The 19,458-nt window shown below is 51.0% G+C and overlaps 1 protein-coding gene across 1 annotated transcript in view; it reads left to right on the forward strand.

Moving 5' to 3' along the window:
* BIRC6 (baculoviral IAP repeat containing 6) overlaps positions 1 to 19,458 on the forward strand; it is a 1,973,616-nt gene that overhangs the window by 1,571,893 nt on the left and 382,265 nt on the right. The window contains exon 59 of the mRNA XM_085609819.1: positions 10,606 to 10,773. Coding sequence (XP_085465945.1) covers positions 10,606 to 10,773 — 168 coding nt within the window. The remainder of the gene's footprint in view (positions 1 to 10,605; positions 10,774 to 19,458) is intronic.

The raw sequence follows: 19,458 nt of genomic DNA on the forward strand, positions 1-19,458 counted from the left end.
AATTTTACATATCTTTATGTGGTATCAATTCCTTATAGATTGACACTCGATACAGATGAGGGGCTGGTGTCAATACATACAACGAAAAAGAAAGCCATAAGTATATAGCTGATAAAAAGATGTTAGCATTAGAATAGAGAGAGCCACCACCAGTAGAACCATCAAGATCCTATTGGAGTATAAGATGCTTTATAGTCTGATAGCAGATTAGTGTGTGCTAATAGCGTAATAGCGTGGAACGAACCTCATTGGAAAGTAGAGTCTCTCTCCATAAATATAGAATCAGAAATAAATGATCACTCCTTGTTCGCATTGGTCAATCTTGGCATTAAACGGTCAGAACCATATACTAGGGACTTAGATGGGTACACCAGTAGCCAATTAGGAAGGTACCAAAGTACTTACTATTGTCCAATTTAGGGAGAGAGCACAGTGACTGGGGTCCTGGTTAGCAGGATCCTAGTCAGAAAACAGAATGACCCCAGCGAAAAGTGGGGATAACCATGAAAGCAGATCCTACTTTCCTACAGTGAGGGGAGGGAACTCATGGGTCATTGGGCGCCGTGGGGCCCTAGTAGGGATTCGGTGGTCGCGGCACTATTGTGTAGCAGGAGTGACAGGTCTCTTCTAATGTGCTGTTCATGAGGAGGCGGTGTTTCCTTGGTGCCAAATCTAGGTTTAGGGTGCATTGGCCGGGGCAGTGCAGTTGTGTTGGGGTTGTACTTACGTGATCAGTGTGTAAATTATAAACTGAGAATGTAATCTGTTAACTGGATCGAACCATTCACCACATGAAGTGTGAAGGTGCTGAATCATCCACCCGGTGTGGTATTAGTTGAGCTCACTCTTTCCATGTTCCAATGGTCAATGTACATTACGAATATAGTGCGGGGAGGGAAGCGTACCTTTTCAAATTAAAGGAGTCATCAGGAAAAATTATATCTAAGTTGATACCGCTGCTCGAATAGTAGCGTGCGAGCACCCCATATCTGTATTCTAGTAGATAGCTCTGGTTGCTGTAAAGTCGTGTTAGGCATGTATTGCCTCTGGCGGCAAAGAGAATTTAGATTGGTTATGGGAGATAAGTTGTGGGACGCAACTGGAGCACGGTAATCAAGATGTGCTTCTTACAGGCAGTAAGCAATGGAGATGGTCTCTATCGGTCAGCATTTGTGGGAGGCAGAACATTTTGTCGTCAGACAAGGTGGTTGTAAGCAGAAGTATATGCCTTCTGGATTGATGTTTCATCCTAGTCGGGAAGCTCAGGAAGGCGCAAGCTAGGCACCATATTGGTAGTGAGCTATCCAGTATGTGAAAGAAGGGCATGCACACCAGTAAAAGCACCAATGTCATATCGATGGCAGATAAGAAGTGGAAGGGTCCCCAAAATGTAATTCTTTGATGCATTGTCGTCAGCCTGGAAGAAAGAGACCTGGGTAATAAGGTGTGGTAAAGTGAACATTTATCCCGGTCTGGTAAGGAGAAAGGCGGCGGTCTGAGGGGCTATTGCAAATTAGTCCCATATTACTAAAGTGGCTTATATGGTGGGCTTATTGGAGGTTCCCCGAAGTGGAAACCTTAGTCTGTGATAGCTAGTAGTTAGTCAAAGAAATAGTGATCGTATGATAGAAGGTGAAAATTCACTATCATTCTGAAATATTAATGCATCACAATAAAAAGTTCACTGTGCTCCCCTTCTGCCTCACCAGTGCCTCTCGGGTGTTCACCCAGGTGATGGCTGTGGTTGCAGATCATCTGCGGAGATCAGAGCTTCCAGTCTTCCACTATCTCGACGACTGATTGTTGAAGGCAGGCTCATTTCAGGCAGTAGTTTCCCACCACCAGACGACGCCGAACCTCCTGCATTCACTGGGTTCACTTTCAACATGCCAAAGTCACACCTGATTTCCTCTCACAAGCTCCCTTTCACCTGGGCAGTTCTGAACACGGTGCAGTTTTGGGCTTAATCGCTCTTCCGAGCGGCGAGTTCAGGATATTCAGGCTATGATACTGATGTTTCAGCCTCTATCCTGGATGTCGACAAGAATGACTCTAAGGCTGGTGGGTCTCATGGCCTCCTGCAGCCTGCTTGTGGATCGTGTCAGATGGTATATGCGAGCTCTGCAGTGGGACCTGAAGTTCCAATTCGCGCAGGATCAGGGAAATCTCCTCGATCTTGTTCAGATATCGGAGTGCACTGCGAACGATGTGCAATGGTGGCTGGCAAACCGCGATTGGTTCTGAAGCAGACCCCTCTCTCTTCCCCACCCAGATCTCACAGTGGTGACAGATGCATCCCTCTGGGATGGGGCGGCCATCTGGAAGAGGTGGAGATCAAAGGACTCTGGTCTCCGGCTGAAGCCAGGCTACACATAACCTGCTGGAGCTTTGTGCGATCCGATTGGCAATGAAAACCTTCTTACCATTTCTCAAGGTGGAGGCTAGTTCAAGTGTTCACAGACAACACTACCGCCATGTGGCACTGCAACAAACGTGGTTGGTTGGGGTCGTGGAACCTCTGGTCTTGGCTGGAACATCAGGGCATGTCCCTGGTGGTTCAACAGCTGGCCAGTTCCCTGAACGCCAGAGCGGACACGAGTGGCGTCTCCATCCGGAGGTGGCGCACGGTTTCTTTCAACAGTTGGAAGATCTGTTTACCTCCAAAGAGAACGCTCAATGTCAGCAGATTTGTGCATTGGAGTTCCCATGGCGGCTCTCGCACAGATACGCTTTTTGTTTCGAGCAGAGCACAGGCCTCATGTATGCTTTTCCGCTCATACCACTCTGGTTCAGAGTGCTCAGGAAGATGAGGAGCGACCGGGCGCAAGTCATTCTTGTGGCTCAGGGCTGGGCATGGAGAGTTTGATATTCCGAGCTTTTGCAGATGAGCTGCGATCCTCTGATCAGGCTGCCCCTTCGGGAGGATCTTCTGTCGAAGCAGCAGGGGAGGGTCCTCCACCTGAACCTGTCCACCCTCCTCCTCCTTGCATGGAGATTGAGTGGCAACAGTTGACAACTTTTTACCTTCCTCCCGAAGCCTGTGAAGTTATTCTGGCAGCCCGGCATCTTTCCACAAAGCTGGTTTTCGCCTGCTGATGGCAAAGGGTTTGTAAATATTGTACAGACTTTTCTGTTGACCCCCTGTCTGCCTCTCTCTGACATTCTTCTTTTCATTCGTTCTTTAGCCCAGTAGGGCTATTCTCCGGGCACTCTGAAGAGTTACCTTATGGCACCGTCTGCTTTTCTTCGGCTGCCAGATCTACCGTCACTTCATAAATTGCCTCACAGAGATTGCTGAAGGGGCGTACTCATTTGTTTCCTCCTTAACCCTTTATTATGCCCCAGTTGGACCTTAACCTAGTTCTCACCTTCTTGATTTGTACATCTTTTGAACCACTGCACAATTGCCCCCTCCAGCTGCTTACTATCAAAACAGCCTTCTTAGTGGCAATAACTTCAGTCAGGAGGGTGTGCGAATTGCAGGTTCTGTCATCTCCGCCTCCTTACCTGACCGTCTTCCTGATCCAAGTAGGTCTCCACACTAGGGCTTTTTTTTTGCCATAGGTGGTGACAACTTTGCATCTAGGGCAATCTGTCACCTTGCCCACCTTCTATGTGACTCCGCATCCTTCTAAGGAAGAAGAGAGTCTCCGCCGTCTGGACCAAAAAAGAGAGTTGTCATTCTACCTTAATTGCACTAAAGAGTTCCGGGTGGTACGTTGGAGCAAAGAAGGGACGTGCTGTGCAGAAGAGTACCATTTCACGTTGGGTCATCCTCTGCATAAAGATATGTTACACTTTGGCAAAGAAACAGCCTCCTGGCGGCCTTAGAGCTCATTCAACCAGAGCTAAGGAAGCCACCACAGCTCTTCGGCGTGATGTACTAGTCCTTGACATCTGCCAGGTGGTCATCCCTGCACATGTTTGCCAGGCATTACTGCCTGGGCAACCAGGTCTGCAGGGAGGGCCTTTTTGGCCGTTCTGTCCTGCAGGACTTTTTGGTATTGCTTGGGTATCTGTTCACAGGTAAGGAATCTGCAGCTAGATGTCTCTATCAGATGGACAAAGTTATTTACCTTCTGTAACATGTGATCTGAAAGAAACACGTTAGTTAGATTCCTCACCTTAGAATATCCCCAGGCGTCAGACTGGATCCGGAAGATTTTTCGTCAGCAATACCCCTTGCGCGTCGCTAGGCGTCGTCTGCGGCTCCGCGTCCGTCGTCGGCGTCGTGCGCCGGAATGACGTCGTCGGAGTACTTAGACGCCGCCCTCGCGCGCTGACGTCAGTTCTTCTTTTTTCCACGCCAGTAAGCGCAGATCCGGGAGAGCTACCCCTTTTAGTCTTTTTTTACTAAGTTTTTTGATCCTTTTTGATCTTGTCTCGACTCCGGTAGGATGCCTGGTTTTAAAGCCTGTGCTGACTGCAACCGCTTGATGTCGGTTACGGATCATCACCGCCGGTGCCTTTACTGTTTGGGCCTTGACCACGACGCGGAGTCGTGTTCGGACTGCAAGGCCCTGACCTCGAACGCTAGACGGGAGCGGTCCCGTAAGCTTCTCGAGCTTCGCCACTCGGCTCCGCGCCCCTCTCGATCCCGGTCCAGAAGGAGGTCCAAGGATCGGTCGCGGAGCCGCAGCCGACGTCATCATCGATCGTCTGGCTCCAAGTCTTCGGGTAAGTCGAAGCACTCCAAGAAGTCCAAGAGGCGACACCGGTCTTCGGACTCCCCTCACCGGTCGCGCGACTCGGCCGAGGGTCAGGGTGGTTTCCACCCCCGCGGCTCCAGCGGAGCCGCAGGCGCCGCGCAAGTCCCCATACCCGCCGGTCCCTGGGACTGACGCGACGCCGGCGGAAGTCAGTGCCTTCCTCTCGGCCATGAGGAACCTGGCTCTGCCGTCGACGCCCGCTGGCGCGCCTTCGGGCCCCGCGGACCCGACTGGGCAACCTTGCCGGCGGCTCCGGCCCCGGTGCCGTCGACGGCTCCGGCCTCGATGCCGCAAGTGCCCGAGGGACCTGTTCCCGAGTCCCCGCCGACGCCGGTCGACCTCGTCACGCCTCCTCCGCCGGCGTCGTGCCCCAGTTCAGCTCCGGGCCCGGCGCCGTTACGGCGTCGATGGACGCCGCGTTCGGCGCAGCTGGAGACACATTATGTCTATCGTCCGGCTCCGATCCTTCCTCCTGATTACCAGGAATCGGATGACGGGGGCGAATGGGAGGGGTCCAAGGATCCTATGGCCGTTCAGGCTCAGCTGTCACAGGACTGGGCAGATGAACTGGGGGAGGCCAGTGGTCTGGATACCTCTCCAGACACTGGATTCATCTCTCCTCCGACTGTGGCTTTGGAGGAGGGTGCTGCTTTCTCTGTGGTGCTGCGCAAGGCGGCCGCAGCCCTTGGGCTCGAGCTACCTGCCGTGGCTGTGAGAACTAACGTCCTCACTGAGGTGCTTCAGTCTGCAGCAAGCTCCACTGAGCCTCTGCTGCAATTCAATGAGGCCCTTATTGACGTTCTGCAGGGGACCTGGTCCAAGCCCTCCACAGTTCCTCCTGTGGACAGGAACGTCGCCAGGCGCCACCGCCCTGCTCCGGGCGACCCCAGTTTTCTGTCCCAACACCCTACCCCCGAGAGCTTGGTTATCCAGGCTTCTACCTCCCAATCCTCCTTCCCGACCGCTCCGCCGGACCGGGATTCCAAGAGACTGGAACAGTTTGGCAAAAAGCTGTTCTCCTCCCTTAGTTTGGGCCTGCGGTCCTTGAACACCGCCTGTCTTTTGGACCGTTATTCCCACTCTCTGTGGGATACGGTGGAGGACGTGCTGCCCCTGTGTCCGGAGGAGGTCCGGACACGACTTACCCAGGCTCTGGCCGATGGGAGGGATGCAGCACGACATGCTATCTGATGTGGGCTTGACACTACGGACTCGCTGGGTAGGGCGATTTCTACCACGGTGGCGCTTAGACGTCACGCCTGGTTGCGGTCCACGTCCTTTTCGGGTGATGTCCAGAGCACTCTCATGGACATGCCCTTTGATGGCACTCGCCTTTTTGGTGAGAAAGCGGACAGTGCGCTGAATCGCTTTAAGGACTCCCGGGCTACGGCCAAGTCCTTGGGCCTCTCGGCCCCGCGGTCGCAAACTTCCGCCTTTCGCCCCTTTCGTGGCCAAGGAAGGGGTGCCTCCTCACGTACGCCTAGCCACCAGCCGCAGAACCAACCTGCGCGCGGTCGCGGATGTCGTTTCCGCCGAGGCGGTTCTGGAGGACGACGCGGTCAGCCCACATCCACCCCGGCAGCATCCGCCTCAAAGCCTTCCTAGTCCGAGCTTTCAGGCCCATTCCACGCCAGTGGGCGGCAGAGTTTGCCATCACCTGCTCCACTGGCGGTCCATCACATCGGACAGGTGGGTGCTGCAAATCGTCCGAAGAGGCTACTCCCTCCCCTTCGAGACGACCCCTCCAGCCATGCCACCGCAGCACCACCGTATCTCGGGGGATCATTTGAATCTTCTCCACGAGGAAGTTTCAGCCCTCTTGGCCAAGGGGGCCGTTGAGCGCGTTCCGAGCCCAGAAGTAGGTCGTAGTTGTTATTCCCACTACTTTCTGGTTCCCAAGAAGGGCAAAGGGGGCCTACGCCTTATCTTGGACCTCCGGAACGTCAATGCCTTCCTCCGGAAGAAGAGGTTCAAGATGTTAACTTTGGCACAGGTTCTAGCTGCCCTAGACCCTGGAGACTGGATGGTAGCGTTGGACTTGCAGGACGCATATTTCCACATCCCCGTCCTGCCGGCCCACCGGCGTTACCTGCAGTTCACGGTGGGTCAAGAGCACTTTCAGTGTACCGTGCTCCCCTTCGGCCTTACCAGTGCCCCTCGGGTGTTCACGAAAGTGATGGCGGTGGTCGCAGCTCATCTGCGCAGATCAGGGGTTCCAGTCTTCCCCTATCTCGACGACTGGTTGTTGAAGGCGGGCTCGCCCCAGGCAGTTGTCTCCCACCTCCAGACTACGGCGGATCTCCTGCATTTGCTGGGGTTTTCCATCAACGTGCCGAAGTCACACCTGAGTCCCTCTCAGAAGCTCCTCTTCATCGGAGCGGTTCTCGATTCGGCGCAGTTCCGGGTCTATCCGCCGGAACAGCGGGTCCGGGATATTCAGGCCCTGATTCCCATCTTTCGGCCTCTATCCTGGGTTTCGGTCAGGCTAGTGTTGCGGCTTCTGGGGCTGATGGCCTCCTGCATCCTACTAGTGCATCACGCCAGGCGGCGCATGCGGGCTCTGCAGTGGGACCTGAAGTTTCAGTGGGCCCAGCATCACGGCAACCTGTCCGACCATGTCTTGATCTCGGAGGGCACTGCACAGCAGTTGCAGTGGTGGCTCACGGACCGCGATTGGGTCACGGGCAAGAGCCTCTCCCTACCCCAACCGGAGCATGTCGTAGTGACGGATGCGTCCCTCCTGGGATGGGGTGGCCATATGGGAGAGGCGGAGATCAGAGGCCTCTGGTCTCCGGCGGAGTCTCGCCTCCACATCAACCTGTTGGAGTTGAGAGCGATCCGACTTGCACTGAAAGCCTTCCTTCCCTCTGTCAGGGGAAGTGTCGTGCAGGTGTTCACGGACAACACCACCGCCATGTGGTATTGCAACAAACAGGGCGGGGTGGGGTCGTGGACCCTTTGTCAGGAGGCTCTGCGCCTCTGGACATGGCTGGAACACCAGGGCGTCACCCTAGTGGTTCAACATCTGGCGGGCTCTCTGAACGCCAGAGCAGACGAACTCAGCCGCCGGTGCATGATGGATCACGAATGGCGTCTGAACTCCGAAGTGGCGCAAGGTCTCTTTCAGCAGTGGGGAGAGCCTTGGTTAGATCTATTCGCCACCGAAGAGAACGCGCAATGTCAGCAGTTCTGCACGTTGGAATTTCCAAGGCGGCACTCGCTCGGCGACGCTTTTCGTCACGAGTGGAGTTGCGGTCTGTTGTACGCCTTTCCGCCTATACCACTTCTGCCCAGAGTGCTGAAGAAGATCAGGCACGACCGGGCCCAAGTCATCTTGGTGGCTCCGGATTGGGCACGAAGGTACTGGTATCCCGAGCTACTCAGTATGTTGACCGATCCTCCGATACGTCTGCCCCTTCGGGAGGATCTTCTGTCGCAGCAGCAGGGGACGGTCCTCCACCCGAACCTGTCCAGCCTCCACCTCCATGCGTGGAGATTGAGCGGCGGCAGTTGATGCCATTTGACTTGCCTCCTGAAGTCTGTGATATCATTCTGGCAGCCAGGCGTCCCTCCACAAGGACGGTATACGCCTGCCGGTGGAACAAATTTGTGGCATTTTGCACAGCAAAGGCTGTGGATCCCCTTTCCGCCCCTCTTTCTTAGGTTCTGCTCTTTCTTCTTTCTTTGGCCCGGCAGGGCTCTGCCCTGGGCACCTTGAAAGGTGATCTTGCTGCCATCTCTGCCTTCTTGCGGCTTCCTGATCAGCCTTCTCTTTTCAAGTCCCCTGTAGTTACACGCTTTCTAAAAGGCATTACTCACACGTTCCCTCCTGTCCCTTTTGTAATGCCTCAGTGGGACTTGAATCTTGTTCTCACATTTCTAATGTGCGCTCCCTTTGAGCCTCTTCATAATTGTCCTCTTCGTCTGCTGACGCTTAAGACTGCTTTTCAGGTAGCCATCACCTCGGCTAGACGGGTGAGTGAGCTCCAGGCTTTATCATCAAAGCCTCCTTTTCTCTCTGTTCATCCGGACAAGGTTGTCCTTCGGCCTCGTCCCTCCTTTCTTCCGAAAGTGGTGACCCCCTTTCATCTTGGACAGTCTGTCACCTTGCCCACCTTCTTTCCGCCTCCGCATCCTTCCAAAGAGGAAGAGAGGCTCCACCGTCTGGACCCAAAACGTGCGCTCTCCTTTTATCTGGACCGCACAAAGCAGTTCCGGGTGGACGACCAACTTTTCGTTGGATACGAGGGTGCTAAGAAGGGGAAAGCTGTGCACAAACGGACCATCTCTCGGTGGGTCGTTTTGTGCATCAAAATTTGTTATTCCTTGGCAAAAAAGGACCCTCCTCTTGGGCTGCGCGCCTATTCTACTCGGGCCACAGCGGCTACTACTGCTTTGGGACGGGGTGTCCCTTTGCAGGACATCTGTCAGGCGGCGACGTGGGCTTCGCTACACACGTTTGCCAGGCATTATTGCCTTGACAGCCAAGTCTGGAGGGATGGCTTCTTTGGCCGTTCTGTCCTCCAGGACTTTCTGGTGTGATCTTGGTTCGCACACCCACCACCGGGGATGGTATTGCTTGGGTATCTATTCTAAGGTGAGGAATCTAACTAACGTGTTTCTTTCACATGAACAAGTTACTTACCTTCGGTAACGATGTATCTGTAAGAAACATTAGTTAGTTAGATTCCTCACCGACCCACCCATCCTCCCCGTTCTGCGAACTGACATCTAGGGTTAAGGTTATCCTTTTCAGGCCCCTAGATTTTATTTTTGGCACCAGTGTCGGTCTTTGCATGGCTCTGCGTTCCTGGCGCGGAAAGCTATGTACAAGAACTGACGTCAGCGCGCGAGGGCGGCGTCTAAGTACTCCGACGACGTCATTCCGGCACACGACGCCGACGACGGACGCGGAGCCGCAGACGACGCCTAGCGTCGCGCAAGGGGTATTGCTGACGAAAAATCTTCCGGATCCAGTCTGACGCCTGGGGATATTCTAAGGTGAGGAATCTAACTAACTAATGTTTCTTACAGATACATCGTTACCGAAGGTAAGTAACTTGTTCATCTGGTAGAGACATGATTCCTTACCACCCTCCCCGCACTGCGGATTAGTTTGTAGTGTCAGGGCTGTTTCCCTTCAGGGCCCTTGTTGTGCTTTTTAACACACCATGGTCAGTCACTTCATGGCTCCGTGCTTCTGGCATGGAAAGTCGTGAAAAGTACTGATGTCCGCGTGCCGAGGTGGCGCCTATACAGACGATGCAGACGCACAAGGAACCAGACGCCTACGACGTCACCCGGAGTTGACCGACGCTACCCATTGGGACGCAGGGGTACTGCTATCAAAAATCTCCCCGATCCAGCCTGACGCCTGGAACTTCATAGGTAATAAATCTGCAGCTAGATCCTGTCTCTAGCAGATAAGGCGTTACCGAAGGTATGTAACTTGCCCTTTAAGAGAATTAAAGGTTTGTGCTTATGTGGTTCCATGCGGATAGCCTATTGTACAATGAATACTCTGTAAGTACCAGGTTAGGTTCCACTGTTGTCAAATGTCTATATTAAAGCCACTAAGCAGAGAGTTCTCTACATCTTAACCTCCACATTTATTGATTTTCGATTTTTTTTTTTTTAGTTAGTACTCCAGTTGTAGTACACATTTGCTGTTTTTTCCTACACAAACACAGATTGCTGAAAAATAATGTATTGAAAGTGAAGATTTGATAGGAATTCTCCAGATTATTGAATTAGAAAAATGCTACTTTTGATTAGCATTAAGCATATTATCAGTAGAATATTGGTTTATTTATTTTATAATACTTACTGCTGAGTTTTAATTCAAGTGTTTGTATTAGAGTAATCAATGTGATGGTGTTTAATGGTTTTCCAAAAGGGTTGAAATCTCAATCAAAAAGGACTGTATCCTTTACACCACCTCGACCACCATCAAGACGAGGGAGAGCACTGGCAGATAAAGTAGGTAGTGCATCATGTGGTGCGGAATCATCAAGCAAAACCATCAGTGTTCCAGTGTTTCATTTATACCACAAATTACTGCCAGGTAACTGCTATTTGACACTTTCGTAACTAATCTTTGCTTATTTTACACCTACACCCACCGATTTATATTTGCTTTATAAAAATGTCAAGTTATTAAAAACTCTGTGGCACTAATACTTTTCAATTAAATGACTATATTGACCCAGCTGTTTAACCACATGTTTTTTAGAGAAGCAAAACACAATTTTAGCAAATTTAATTGCTACCCTGAACATTTAAACAGCGCCTTGTACTCCCTGTCTTGCAGTAGAGGGCGCGTAGGACGTTTCAGATTTTTGCAGCGGTTCTCTCTTGTCAAAAGTGTGCCTATATACTAAGTTCTTTTAGAAGTTTAAAACCGGTCACTGTCATAACTGAGTCGCCAGTGAAAGATCAGGGATCTTGCATTGTCCATGCCTTGCAGTTGGCATGGTTTTTGACAGTTTTGGCAGCAATTGTGAGTACTCTCTTTAAGCTTTAGTTTTTTCTTGTTTCCCTCTTTTTATTTTTAGGTCTCGACCTTGCTATCGCGTAAGCGATCGCAAAGCGAGACTATTGTAAAAGGGCTCATCAAAGTGCTCCCAAAAGCGGATTGCATGGCTAGCACGCGCACAATCACGCGCATTGTGCCGCCATGCACTCCGCTTTTGGGAGCACTTCAAAGGGTCCGCTCCCCCAAGCCTGGAATGCGCACCCCCGCCAAGCGCACGCGCCACGCTCCGCCGGGCTTGTTTAATGAGGTGCAAAGTGGCGACCATGCGGATTTGACACTTCAGTAACTTTGTTTTGTGTCCGTTTCATCCGGTTACTGCAGCCAGGCTTTTTGCCCGGAATGACATCTCGGATTAGTTGGTGCGTGGCTGCCAACGACAGGCAGGAGTTAGCAACAATTAAAAGTTATCTATTGTTCCTCCTTGGCGTAAACTGTTATTATTTGTGCTGAGCTTTGCAAACAGATATCCGTCAATTTTGCCAGCAAAAGGATTGGCAATGCGTGTTACTAGAGAACTTTGTACAGCTAAGACAGCAAGTCCTACGCAAAGCCGGTAGTTTTCCTTAGTGCTGTGATAAGTATAGAGACAAGTCACAGCTACAGAGTATATCTGTGATCGGCAAAATTACTCCCACAATATTTTAAGATGTATCCTTTGTTTGGTATATCTAAGGTCCCAAAGGTGCGGACTAAGATGTAAGAAACTTGTAGATTTTGAATTTTTGGCCCGCAGGCTTCACCTCATCTTACTGCTGTGATTTAACGGGAAAATATGGATTTTCAAATTTTTCACCACTTTTTCAACATTGATTCTTTTTTGCATTTTGGAGAACACCGTTGTCCGATACCACCAGATTATATGGGAGTGATTGACGCATACTCACACAGAGTGCAAGAAACACAGCAGTGCATGTTAGATGCAGCGGGGCCACACTTGCTCCCAGCCACAGATGACTCTGATTGCGTACACTGCACAGCGTTGACATATCCGCCAATGGGCAACCATATCTACTCTACTCTGAAACCAGTGGCACATGCCACACGCCAATACATGAATGAGCTTTGTCGTATTGTAACACGATTCCATGTGGAAAGGCACCAGTGAAGCAGTCCATAGTGCTTCAAGGCCACAGTAATGTCAGATCTGCGCTCTACGTGCAACCACCTGACAAGGTGCAAATTGCGTATAATTGCTGAAAATCCGCTGGCCTGTTTGCAATTAAATTAATGTAAGCCAATGGGCGTGTCCTCTATTCTGGCAGTGCACAGCACAGTGTTTGTTGGAGAGACCAGAACTATTTCATACAGGAAGTCCTAACTTAAGTCTTGTTTTGTTCATTGTTGGAGGAAGCTAAATTAATGGAATTTTATTCGAATTTGTTTCAGCATGATTATTAATGGCAAAAAAGTAATCTTACTTTGTAGAGGACAGTCTTCCCACCCAAGTATGCTTTACCGCACCTCTAAATTTCTAGGGAGTAAATTGTCTGCTTCTTTCCAACAAGATCTGCTGCCTCTCTTGCACACTGAAAACTTGGAATTCTACATTTTTTCTCTCTGAGCATTACCTCATTGTAACTGACCATGCGAACAAATTCTAGATGCTCTTCCCACACAATTCATTACCTGAGCCAGTGACATTTACCATTTAAACAGAACAAACAACCAAAAACTGATTTGTCTTTTAGTGCTTGAATAACTGGGTTGCTGGATCACTCTCCATGTGAAATGATTGGATTACACATGTGAGCGTGATTTGTGGAGAGCAACAACAGGATGACATGCAGGCGTGGAATTACATGGCAACTCTAATTTTGGCATCCTACTGGCATCCTACTTCAAAGGGTCCGCTCCCCCCGCCTGGAATGCGCTCCCCCGCCCCTGCCAAGCGCGCGCGCCACGCTCCGCCGGGCTTGTCCTACTTGTTTTGTTAGGTACGGGAACATTAAGTGATTTGCCCAGAATCACAGGATGTTCAGCGTCGTTACCGAGACTCGAACCCAGTTCCCCGGACGAGCGCCCTAACCGTTAGGCGTGTTGGAGAGATGGCTGTGTGTTAAGTGTCGGATGCACAGATATGTGTGCGAAGGAGGTTTTAGTTTTTACTTTATGAGCCCACTACAACCTTTCAACAATAAATGTCATTTATTCTATTTTTCTGTAGCACGTACTTGGTCCAATAAGACGTCAGCACACTTTACATGCTATGGGAGACTGACATCATTGTATAAATATAAATATTTACTTATGGTATTATAGTAAGATACCGCTTGCCTTTTCAGAAAGGCAGAAAACGATATAGACAATAGATTCAATACTACAGGAGGGATTATAGTCTCGGAAGGGGCGCTGTTATTACTAACCATCTTTTAGTGGTTCGGACAAGAATGCACTTTTTCCAACGGATAGTCTGGAAGAGAACTCATATGGCATTTCAAAATCCCGACTAGAAGGAAAAGAGGAAAACGCTGCTCCAGAGCGTGTTTGCAGTACTTGCGCGCACCCTTCGACCAGAAGAAAACCGCACCGTCAATTTCGGGCAGTTTAAAGGTATAATTCGGAATCCTCTATCACATATAAAGTCAATGAGATAGTTTGAGTGATTAATGCGTTTGCTGCGGAGATCTGCGTATGCAGTTCAGGTGACACATTTGCTGCAAGCAGGGCTTACTCCGTGCTTCATGCTTCTGCCGTCGACGGAGCTCAATGGAGATGACTGGTACTAACATCTGGATGCAGTGTTCGGAAGCCCCGAGGTTAGGCGCTACATTAAGCATGTTATTAGGCGGAGGCCTCCATTCTTGGTACCCAGGGAAGTGGTCTGTGTGACCTCTGCAGTAAAGTAACACATGGTGTTGACTTGTACGGACAGCGCCTGGTGCCTGTCCCTGGCGAGGATGCTGTTATTAACGGCACAGGAGCATTGCTGGCATTGTTCACATGCCTGCAGAGGGAAAGCATCCCCCGTACCAGGTGGTGACAAACCCCCCCTGCACTTGTGATGGATGGTATGCCCCTGCTGCAGGGGCAGCTGCAGTCCTGGACGGCGGCTCCGGCTCCACTAACCTCTGTGTAACACTTGTGAGTACAGTAAAGGGTTGGTGTAGGATCAAACCAGGCCCAGGCCCTGCCTGTCTATGCTCAAGGCCACCTTTAGGGGGCTTCATCAGGGGAGCACAGCTTCAGACTCTGCCCCAGAATTCAGATTTTACCCAACAGTGACACAATCGCAGCTCTCCCCAGGCAACTGGAGAGCTCAAATCACCAGCATCCCTAACCGGTCTGTGGAGGACGGACCATTAATGCCAGGTCAAGATAATATTGTCAGAAACCCTATTATGTCACTTGCCTGGACTATTACATTAATGGCTGTGACTATCTTATCACTTGCCAGGACCATCGCTTCCATAGACTGGACTATGAGGTCATTACCCCAGACCATGTCATCTTTGCACAAACACTAATGGTGCAGGAAAATGCACCACCATTGGCGAACATCCCAACACAGCCAGGCATCACCAGCTGCAGACCTACTGACCACAAACTAGTGAACGAAACAGGTTGACACAAACCATAGTAGAACAAGCATTTGCAATGCAATAGGTTTCGCATTTGCAAAAGTTTAAGCTATTGGCATTGTTCATGACAATGCCTTTTTTATCTATTTTATTAATCAAACACATAAATAAATGCCGTTATCATTTACAATGCCAATAGCTAGTGTTGCATTATTATTAGCAATGCCAACTGCTCACACTTTTATAATGCGAGACCTATTGCATTGCAAATGCTTGTTTAGGACTGTTATCCACATTTCGATTTTCTATACAAAAGTGAACTTTGCTTTAACAGTTTGGCACCTGGAAAAGCCAAAATGTGAGCTTTTATGTTAAAATCGAAATTGAAAGCTCCTGACGGAGAAAGAGCAATTTGGTTGGAATTGATAACACATCTGCAGTAGCTTCTGATATCTTCAGGTTTTAATTTTTTAGCAATTTTCCTTATTTATACAACTTACATTGAGTTTATTCTCAATGCATATTTGTCTTCCAAATCAGACTGTATTTTCCACTTATATTAGTCTTGTAGTTTTTACTGATCTTAAACCACACCCTTTTCTGTAGAAGCAGATTTTTTTTTTAAGTGTTTTGTATTTTTACTTTTGTGCATGGGGATTCCCTGTAAGTGCTGCAACGAATTTTCTGAATAAATGTCTCTAGGTTATTGACATTTGTTTCTGTTCTCTCCGCCTCCTAAGCACCCTTTGAAGGAATACAGAGCCTCTAGCTCAACATGTTAAGTGCAGTGTGTTATAGGAAAGGTACTTTCAGAGATCACAGACTTTCCTGTGGCTCTTCAGCTTTCAGTGACTACATAGGTACTCGATGCCCCTTACCACAACATCTAGGAGTGAGGGTTCCCCTTACCCCAGATGCATCAACTTTTCCAGATGACACAATGCACTATGAGGATGGTTATGACTGCTCAATGACACACTAACCTTCATTATTGCACAGACAATATTTCTGGCATGCTACCAACATCAAGTATGTTTCCTTCCATTGGAAAAAGTAGGACTCAAACAAAAAGTATCTTCAGTGTTGTTTCCCTATGTGGGGAACTGCGTGATGGTAGTATGATAGTATAAGGCAAACAAAGATTTAGTTTTCAACAAGTAACAACGATCATTTGATGGACCATAAAAATAACCTTAAAGTTAATGTAGTAAGGTAACGCAAACCAGTGCAGATTCCAGAAAAAGGGAAATGTGGCCTAACAAACATGTACCAAAATTACTTTCGGGTGGACTGTTCCCATGAAGCACAGGGTCAAGACTGATTTGTATATAGCTGTGTCTAAACTGGGGTGGCGAAGTGAGCTAAAGAACGATGGATTCAACCCAGATCTGTGACTGGGAGTGAGTGTTTGAAAAGTTTCAGCACTCTGTCCTTCGTCTCCTTGTGTTTGCTTTGACAGCCCTAAGTTGGCAGGGTATGCCAAGACATGGGTCCCTTGCTCACTTTGCCACTGGATTCAAGCTAGCCTGGCTGATGAGGGGTGTTACCCAGGATGCTTGTTTCCGGTTCAGGGAAGACCTGGCTTAGCAGTTCGGTGTGGACTTTCCCCATGAGGCACAGGGTCAAGACCAATTTGCATAACTGGGTCGGAACTGAGGTTGTGAAGTGAGCTAAAGAACTCGGCTGGGGTCCCTAGGCCTTCGATGCCAGCGGCTTCGGCCTCGGCACCGCAGGGCCCCCTTGGATCCAGGCCTGGATATGGATCGGCACCGGTTGACCTGACGACAACTCCACCAGCACCACGTCCGCAGCCGACGCGGGCTGTGTCTGCATCCGGTGTCGGCCCCGACGTGGACATGGAGCCGGACTGGCGTCGGTCAACGCCGGATCCGGCGCCGATGGGTACTTTTGTCCCTGTGTTCTATCCTGGCCATGTTCAGCCACATTGGCAGCCAGACGAGGGTAAGGAAGACTGGGAGGGGTTTGGTGACCCTTTGACAGACCAGTTGGAGTACGATCCGGGCTGGAGAGAGGAACTGGGGGATGCCAGTGGTCTGGATACCTCCCCAGACCTAGGCATGTTGTCTCCTCCTACCGTGGCTACGGAAGAGGGAACGTCATACGCAGTGGTGTTGCGTAGGGCGGCCGAGGCTCTCCCCTCGAGCCCCCTCCTGACAGAGGTGCTTCAGCCGGCAGTGAGCTCTTCGGAGCCCCTGCTCCTGTTTAATGAAGCCCTCACGGACATCCTTTTGGGCACTTGGTCCAGGCCCAACTCAGGGGCTCCTGTGGACAGGATGATTGCCCGAAGCCACCGCCCGCACCCGCGCAACCCCACTTTCCTCTCCCAACATCCCACCCCTGAGAGCTTGGTGGTTCAAGCCTCCACTTCTAAGGACGCCTTCCCTACCGCACCACCGGAAATGGAATCCAAAAAGCTGGACCACCTTGGGAAGTAAATGTTTTCCTCCGCCAGCTTGGGACTGCGGTCAGTAAACACCGCATGTCTGTTGGGCCGTTACACCAACTCTGTGTGGGATACGGTGGCGCAGGTGCTGCCTCAGTGCCCGGAGGAGGCCCGGGCCATACTCTCCTGTGCAGTTGCCGAGGGGAGAGAGACAGCGGAGTTTACCACCCGCTGTGGGCTGGATACTGCTGACGCACTTGGCAGTACGATTTCAACGTCTGTAGCCCTTCGACGCTACGCCTGGTTGCGTTCTACTGTTTTTTAAGGGGATATCCAATCCACCCTTATGGAAATGCCCTTTGATGGCCGTCCCCTTTTCGGAGACAAGGCAGACAACGCGCTGGAGCGCTTTAAGGGCTCTCGGACTATGGCCAGGTCCTTGGGCCTCTCCACCACCCGCCTTGCGCAGTCTGCCTTTCGCCCCTTTCGTGGCTACGGAAGGGGTGCCCCACTATGTCCCACCCAGAGCCACAGGCCGGCGCAAGCTGTTCAGCCCTAGCGCGGCCGGAGACGTGGGAACCACCGGTGTGGTTCTGGGGGCCAGTGGGCAGGCCAGTCCACCACAGCCCCCTCTGCAGCAGCCTCCAAACCTTCCTAGTCCGACCTTTCAGGGCCACCATATGGCAGTGGGCGGCAGGTTCCGCCATCACCTCCCCCAGTGGCGCACCATCACTTCAGACAGGTGGGTTTTGCAAATAGTCTGAAGGGGGCTACTCCCTCCCCTTCGAGACTACCCCTCCCTCCATGCCACCTCAGTACCATCGCATGTCGGAGGATCACCTGACCCTTCTCCAGCAGGAAGTTTCGGCACTCTTGGCCAAGGGTGCCATCAAGCGCGTTCCTGCCCCAGAAGTAGGTCGTGGTTGCTATTCCCACTACCTTCTGGTACCCAAGAAGGACAAACGCCTGCGTTCTATCTTGGATCTCAGGAACGTCAACCGCTTCCTCAAGAAGGAGAAGTTCAAGATGTTGAAGCTCGCTCAGGTCTTGTCTGCCCTCGAAACGCGTTGGCTGTGTGCCGGTTTTTAAAGATTGACTAAGTAAAAAGAAGCACTTTTTGGAATTACTACTTGTGTATCTACTTTCTACGAGTGCACCTTCCATTTTTTCTTGAAACTTGTCTGCCCTCGACCCTGGACACTGGATAGTAGCGTTGGACTTGCAGGAGGCTTACTTTCACATCCTTGTCCTGCCGGCCCACCGGCGATACCTGCGGTTCACGATAGGCCATGAGCACTTTCAGTTTACTGCGCTCCCCTTTGGCCTTACCAGCGCCTCTCAGGTGTTCACGAAAGTGATGGCGGTGGTCCATCAACGTGCCGAAGTCACACCTGTCCCCCTCTCAGAAGCTCCTCTTCATCGAAGCGGTTCTGGACACGGCCCAGTTTTGGATTTATCCTCCCGAACACCGAGTCCGGGATATTCGGGCTATGATTCCGATCTTTCAGCCCCGATCCCAGGTTTCGGTCAGGATGACCCTAAGGCTGCTGGGCCTCATGGCCTCCTACATCCTTCTGGTCGATCACGACAGGTGACATATGCATGCTCTGTATTGGGACCTGAAGTTCTAGTGGGCACAGCATCAGGGCAATCTGTCCAACAATTGCAGTGGTGGCTCACGAACCAGGATAGGGTCCCTCTCCCTCCACCAACCAGAATACACAGTGGTGACAGACGCATCCCTTCTGGGATGGGCAGCCACATGGTAGAGGTGGAGATCAGAACCCTCTGGTCTCCAGCGGAGTCCGGGCTCCACATCAACCTTCTGGAGCTTCGGGCAATACGTCTTGCACTCAAAGACTTTCTTCCCTCTGTCCGGGGAAGAGTAGTGCAGGTGTTCACGGACAACACCACCACCATGTGGTACTGCAACAATCAAGGCGGGTGAGGTCGTGGACCTATGTCAAGAGTCCGTCCGCCTCTGGACATGGCTGGAACATCAGGACCTATCCCTGGTGGTTCAACACTTGGCAGGTTCCCTGAACGCCAGGGCGGACGAACTTAGCCGCAGGTGCATGATAGATCACGCATGGCGTCTTCACTCGGAGGTGGTGCAAGGTCTCTTCAGCAGTGGGGAGAGCCTTGGTTAGATCTATTGGCCACCGAAGAAAACGTGCAATGTCAGCAATTCTGCGCGTTGAAATTTCCGAGGCGGCACTCGCTAGGCGACTCTTTTCGTCGCGAGTGAAGTTGCGGTCTTCTGTACGCCTTTCCACCTATACCACTTCTGGA

The sequence above is a fragment of the Triturus cristatus genome, chromosome 6, assembly GCF_964204655.1.
Source record: "Triturus cristatus chromosome 6, aTriCri1.1, whole genome shotgun sequence".
In the NCBI taxonomy this organism is placed as follows: Eukaryota; Metazoa; Chordata; class Amphibia; order Caudata; family Salamandridae; genus Triturus; species Triturus cristatus.